The sequence below is a fragment of the Crocodylus porosus genome, unplaced genomic scaffold, assembly GCF_001723895.1.
Source record: "Crocodylus porosus isolate Cpor-Errol unplaced genomic scaffold, CroPor_comp1, whole genome shotgun sequence".
In the NCBI taxonomy this organism is placed as follows: domain Eukaryota; kingdom Metazoa; phylum Chordata; order Crocodylia; family Crocodylidae; genus Crocodylus; species Crocodylus porosus.
In genome coordinates this window covers 9,579,817-9,586,659 of record NW_017728924.1, presented here as the reverse complement: position 1 = coordinate 9,586,659, position 6,843 = coordinate 9,579,817, and the positions used below count along the sequence as shown (strand labels likewise).

The following is a 6,843-nucleotide window of genomic DNA, read 5'->3' as shown; positions in this document are numbered from 1 at the left end:
ATATATAAACTGCACAGCCTGATTAGCTATTCCCCTCTTCCCTTGCTGCAGTTGTGCTGTCTCTCTCCTATTGACAAACCTTTCAAGTGACAATTATTTCTAAAACATGCTCTTTATAAAAGATTTATAGTTAATTTACACAGTAAGTAAACATTAACAGCAAGTCTCTTTTAACAAACAACAGCACTGTGGCTCAGAGCCTCAGTTGATATTACTAGGTGCAGTTCTGTTAACTCAGACTGGGGGGTGATGATTTGCTGCAGGTAACTGTTTGAACTCCATGCTTTTGTTTCACATACGCAGCATCTTCCTGCTTAGCTACACAACTTCATATTTCTTTCTGAGCTTAAGTTGTGTTCCTCCTTAATGTATGTGTCCACACAGGTGTGGGAGAGGGCCAGAAAAGGGAAACACTTCCATTTGCATGAAGTGGCTAAAGGTTACCAAGGATATCAGACACAACATCTGGGGTGCTATTGATTTGCTTCTCTCTTCTATAGCAAGGTACCAGAAAAAGGGTGGAAAATGGTGGAGACTGGGCAGAGCCATAGCTTTATTCAGTTTTTTTCTAAACCTCCTTAAAGTTTCAATGTTCTTTTGGAATTCAAAATCTTAAAAAGCCCAAGAATATCCCCTGTACCCATGAGAGGCCCAGAAAAGTCCCTGGGAGCTTGTTTTTTCAAAACTCACTAGAGCCCATGTCTGTCATTTTTTTCACAGAGGAACCTTACTTCTTGTAGGCTTCCACTGAGCTCAGTTAGATTATTAGCACTGGAAGGTGCTACCAACTGATTAAGGATGGTAGCAAAAGGCTTTAATTTCTCCCACTAGAATATAACACAAAGGAATCAAGGTTTCAGCTGCAAGGCCATGTATGCTACAAGTATGCCAAAGTTGGGGGGCATACATATAACAGCTGCTCCTAGTCTGATGCTCTTTTGGTCATTCTCGTAGTCTAGGGACCTCAACTGTTGAAGCATGTCTAAGGATTTGACTCAGCGGGATGCTATCTGAGTCAAATGTGGTGTAGTGAGTCCCCTGATAAGACCATATTTGTAGAGTAGCTAGGTCCTCACAAGTTTTATTTACAACTTTATAAATGCATTTTTTCATGGGCCGACAAATGTCAGGATGAAAGTCCACATTGTCTTCCTTTGATATCACTTACCACATCAAGATACAACTGCAGTCTATGGTAAAAGCCCCACACAAACCTGCTGGTAGAGACTGCTCTGGGGAAAACATATCCTCTGCCTTTGGCAATGCAAACTTTCAGGCTAACACCATCCACATGTTGGCAGCCATTTTCTCTCGCCATACCTTTTCCGCCTCAGCCCTCGCAAACTGGTTGTATGTTTGTGGTCCTCCACCCAGGTGTATGCTGGTGAAAGCTGGCTCAGAAATAGAAACAACTGAGAAATATATTTATTTTCTGTGAAAATATGGGGGGAAAATTACTTTTGGCAAGATTTACCAGAGACTTTTTAATGAAAAAAAATACAAGATGTTCTGGGGTCTGTTTTTAACAAGTCCTTATTATTTTAGATAAAACTGGGAATTTTTTGTTGTTGAAATTGTTTGGGTACTTTTTTTTTGACTGGTTCTCCTCAAAAGAGGTAAGGAAAAGGGAAAGTGGACATGTATTAAAAAGAATTACTGACTAAAATGAAAAACACCGTTTTCCTTGTTCCTTTCTTGCAATGCTTCCTGGCATCTCCTTTACTTCAGCAGCATATGAGTAATACCTAGAGATAGAGATAGGCAATCCAGTACACAATGTTGAAGAGCAGGAATGCAGTGGGGAAGAATACCCGGGAGTAGGAGTCCAGGCGAGAGATGTGAATGCGAATCCGGCCTTCCCTCCATGTCCCTGTCTGGCAGTCCTCAATGCAGCAGAAAAAACTCTCACATTCCTTCCCTTCCAGGCAAGGGGAGCCAGACTCTTCATCCTCATCCTCCTCTATCTCAGGAGGCCAGTGCATGTTGTTGTTGATGTTGATGGTGGTGAAAGAGGGCATCTCATGGGCACTGGCAGGTGGCTGGCATAAAGAGGGAAATAGGTTAGAAATAAAGCAAAGGGGATGATACTTCATTTGCCCAGGCATAGCCTAGGCACGGTTTTGATGGAGAATACCAGAGATATCTAACCCCCGTTTACTCTATATGGTTATAATTCAGTTTCCTGGAATATCCATGGCACAGTTTTGGATAGAGAATAGCTGAGAGCAATATTCTCCCATCCCTTTCTCTAGCTTCCTATGTACCAACCAGTGGCTGGTTTTTCTCAGCTTCCCTAACCTGTCACCATCTCACTGAGCCTAGCTGCTCTCTGGAAACACAGGACGCAGCTCAGACATGCTCTCTGATAGCTGTCACACTCTAACATCAGCCAAAGGAAGAAAAGCATGGGCAGTGCTGTGACTGGTGGCCAGGGAATGAAGTGATGCCAGGGAATGAAGTACATCTCTGTCAGGCACACTGTCCCTCTCCATCACCGTTAGGAAATTGTGTATATAGGAGAGATCAAGATTTCAGCTTTTCATTCCTTTAACAATTAAGAACTTGTCAGAGCAGAACCCCATGTTGGGTTTGGCATGTCAGTTGCCTCCTCTGTGAACCTGGGCAAACCCCAACACCAGGTGTGAAGTACCAAATTTAATACCTCCATAGGCAACAACTCATCAAACCTGAAGGGCATTGCCAATCCCTGGATGTCCCTGATCTCTGAGGCTCAACGCTATATTACCTCACTGTCCTGCATGGCACTGTCTGCTTCCCTGACACTAATAGTCACTGGAGCTCTGGTTCTTCCACTGTCACAAAATATGAGATGCAGGTGTCAGTCACTTTGCCTAGCCCCATTTCCAGAAGCCTAATCCCACCAACAGCTGCAGCATACACTCCAGTGTTCTGTAGCTACATCCACAGCAGCTGGACATGTACATACACTTCAATGCTGGCCTCAAGTTAATACCTACAGTAGTTCTATTCCTAACAGTCTCATGTTGGGGTGGTTTGGTGTTAAAGGTCCCCCACTACCCATACCTACCATTCTTGTTTTCCTGCTGTTGTGCTCTGATGGTTTCTTGTTTCCCACCAGGTAGTTGAGTGTGGCATATTCCATGAGAGCAGCAAAGACAAAAATGAAGCACACAGAAACAAATAGGTCCATGGCGGTGATGTAGGAGACCCTAGGAAGGTGCTTGCGGGAGATGGTGCTCAAGGTGGTCATTGTGAGCACTGTAGTGATACCTGCAAGGTCACAGCATTAGTGCTACCAAAAGCAGCAAAGCTGAGGAGAGGAGCCTGCATACAACATTACCGATTATTTCCTTCTCCCACAAGCCATAGGCTCCCCATTTCTCAGAGAAGAATCTGGGGAGAACTGCTTGGCTAACAAGGAGATGTATTCTTTCTGTGGTGGACAGTTCTGTTATAGCAACTGCAGGTTGGCAGTGACAGGGATAGTGGCAATGAGTGGACAATGTGAGTCTGTTTTATTTGAAGTTTAGATCTAATCTGAGCCAGGACTTTGCAGAAATGGCAGTGATCCAGGCCAAGGGGTATTCCCAGACCAAATCTAAACAGTCCACAAGTAAAAGGAAGATGTAAGAAAACAGAGGCTGTGAAGTGGGAATGGGTGATGGTGTGACAAGGACTGCTCCTGATTCAGGGCCTTTGTAACCCTTACTTTCTGTCATCAAAAACTGAGACTATCTTTTTTTTCTGAAGGGATAGCCAGAGCTGAATGCCCCAGTTTGAGTATCCAGCCTGGGATACTTAAGGTCTAATTTTTCCAAAGTGTCAAGTCCTTCATTTCACACTGGAGCCCTGTGTGTCTCAAGTTGGGCACATAACATCTAAGCTCCTCAAGCCACTGGCTTCCTTTCAAAACATGGTCCATTATGCATGTGTAGTAGAGCTCATCTCTACTACAAAATGTTGCCAGTAAGACTCCAGAGGTGCTGGCAAAGCCCTGAGTACATGCACACTCACAGCCCCTCTGTGGTGGCAGAACCTTCCCATTGGACAGCAGAGTGACTCCTCCTCAGCAAGTGCAGTAGAGTCCTGCTGCCTCCCAACAGGTATCTGGAGATGTCTTTGGCTTGCTGTTGCGTTCTGTGCAGCAGCTGGTGCCCCACCAGAATGCAAGTTGTGCTCGGTGTCACCGCTGCTGCGCTAGAGCTTCAGGGAGCCACCAGAAGTGCTGTCTGCTGTCAGGAGTTCTGGCAGAACTCAGTACAGAAATAGCCAAGAATAACATATGCAATCACAAAACTCTCCTTTATCTTCCCACAGATCCATACCTTTGTTTCTTCCAATCCTGGCTGTGCTATGTCTAATGTGACCTGCAAAATTTTGAGACCAAGGTTCCGTTTGCTGATATGTTACTAATTCTGTATAAAGAGTAATTTTTGCATGCAGCTGCCAAGAACTTGTGTTCTGCTAGAAGAATATGGAGTTCGAAGCTCAAAAGTATCAAGTGCTATTCTGAATCCACAGTCTTGGAGAGGGCTTTACCACTGGGAATATGCATTTCATAGTTGGTAGGGTCAGAAGGGACCTGAGCAGATCATCAAGTCCGACCCCCTGCCATGGCAGGAAAGAGTACTGGGCTCAAACAACCCTGGTGAGGTGTTCATCCAGCCTCCCCTTAAAGACCCTCAGAGTAGGAGCCAGCACCGCTTCTCTTGGAAGTTGGTTTCAGATCCTAGCTGCCCTGACAATGAAGTAGCGCCTCCTGGTATCTAATTTGAATCTACCCTCTGCCAGCTTGTGACCATTATTTCTAGTTACTCCTGGTAGTGCTCGGGGGAACAGGGACTCCCCCAATGCCTGCTGGTCCTCTTTGACTAGTTTGTAACAGGCCACTAGATCCCCCCTCAGCCTTCTCTTGTGGAGGCTGAATAGGTTCAGCTCCCTTAGCTTCTCCTCATAGGGCCTGCCCTGCTGCCCCCTGATCATGTGGGTGGCCCTCCTCTGGACCCTCTCCAACTACGGCCTTGCCAGTGCTGCACAGAGGGGGAATATCACCTCCTTGCACCTGCTTAAGATGCATGTGTGGATGCATGACAAGGTACAGTTGGCCTTCCTGCCCGCTTCCTCACACTGCCGGCCCATGTTCATTTTGGCATCAACAATGACTTCAAGATCCTTTTCTGCCTCTGCACTGACAAGAAGGGAGTTCCCCAGCCTGTAGGTATGCTGCTGGTTCTTCCTCCCCAGGTGCATCACGTTGAAACCCATCCTGTTCTCATCCGCCTACCCCTGTAACCTGTCTAGGTCTGATTGCAGCCTATTTCTCCCTTGTAGTGCGCCCACTTCCTCCCACATCTTAGGGAATCAAGCATGGCTTAGAATGCATTCTCCAAACTACTGCTCGGAACCTAGAAGAGCTTAAGTAGTTTCCAGCTGTGTAAATGTAGAGGGGTATTTACAAACATAAGCCTAGCTACCAGTGTTCTGGGAACTCCCAGGGAGGAAGGGGTAGCATACAAAGCCATATGGTAATTTTTGTCTTGGTCTCTCTCTGTGTTGTCTCCCCCCTGCAGGCCTTATGCTGTCAGTAACCTAACTTTATTTCTGGTTATAAGATAGATAGCATAATAAGTAATCACAGCAGGCAATGTGATAGGATTTATCAAAGGAGGAGGACTGTAAACTCCAAAACTTTAAAAGAGTTATACTGTGACCATAGAATGTGCATGAAAAGGTAATACGCAAATGACAGTGCACTGCAAGGTAAAGCCACTTTTGTAAATGTGTGGCCTTGGACTTCCACTGCCTGGGAAGTGACTGGAGTCTCTTTTTGGAGTCATGGCCTTGGGTCTAGAGCTGTTTACCCATTACCCTTAGGAAATGTGTGGAGTGAGTGAACCCCAGGAAAGGTGAACATGGTCTCCCACTGCCACAAATTCATTTCCTGTTGTCTCAAGTTTTTTCCAGTGCCAGTGTCTCCGTAACACTCTCAAAAGCTCAAAAGCATTGGCAAGAGGGAATGGCTCTGCATGATTGCTCCCATCCCTTTCTGCATAGTATGACTGAGCTTTTCTGCTCCCACTGAGGTCACTCGCAAAAGGATTGGGTCAAGACATCACAAAGTAATCATAGATATCATCCATATATAATCATAGAAAATTACAGTTGGAAGGGACCCCAGGAGGTCATCTAGTCCAAGCCCTGCTCAAAGCAAGACCATCTCCAACTGGATCATTCCACCTAGGGTTTTCGAGCCGGGGCTTAAAAACCTCCAAGGATGGAGATTCCACCACCTCTCTGGGTAACTTGCTCCAGTGCTTCACCACCCACCTAGTGAGAGTTTTTTCTAGTATCCAACCTAAACTTCCCTTCCTGTACATTGAGACCATTGCTGCTTGTTCTGTCATCTGCCACCACCGAGAACAGCCTAGCTCCATCCTCTCTGGAACCTCTCTTCAGGTAGTTAAAGGATGCATAGCCAGGCTTGCCTTTTGGAGCTTGGGTTGAGTCCCAGGCTTGAAATCTTGCTGTTTTGATTGGTGGAGCTTATCCCCCAATCAGGAGGCAGCAAGAGGAGTTCAGTCATGCCCCTTTCCTGAGGGGAGGGGAGAGGAGTCGTCCGTTGTCCTCCCCCCCTCCCTCCCCGCTGTAGACCTGACTGAAGACTGCAACACTCAGGTCCAGAAGACTTCAGGGGCAGAGCCCGGGAGCATATAAAAGGAGCTGCGTTGGGGGAAGCACATCCGGGAGAGAGAAGAGCAGGGCTTAGAAGAACTGAGGAGAGCTGCTCATCAGGGCAAAGCAGTAGCCCAGAAGTGCCCCTGAAGACTTCCATCAGCAGGGAATGGTGGACAACTCCAGCAG

General features: G+C 46.3%; 1 protein-coding gene across 2 annotated transcripts in view; it reads right to left on the bottom strand.

Moving 5' to 3' along the window:
* Nucleotides 1–424: 424 nt before the first annotated feature.
* Nucleotides 425–6,843, bottom strand: part of LOC109313636 (gamma-aminobutyric acid receptor subunit gamma-4) — a 129,394-nt gene continuing 122,975 nt past the window's right edge. For both annotated transcript variants that reach the window (XM_019540287.1, XM_019540288.1), the window contains 2 exons: nt 3,050–3,252; nt 425–2,039 (listed from right to left, as the gene is read on the bottom strand). In XM_019540287.1, the coding sequence (XP_019395832.1) occupies nt 1,746–2,039; nt 3,050–3,252 (497 nt within the window). In that variant the 3' untranslated portion in view covers nt 425–1,745. The remainder of the gene's footprint in view (nt 2,040–3,049; nt 3,253–6,843) is intronic.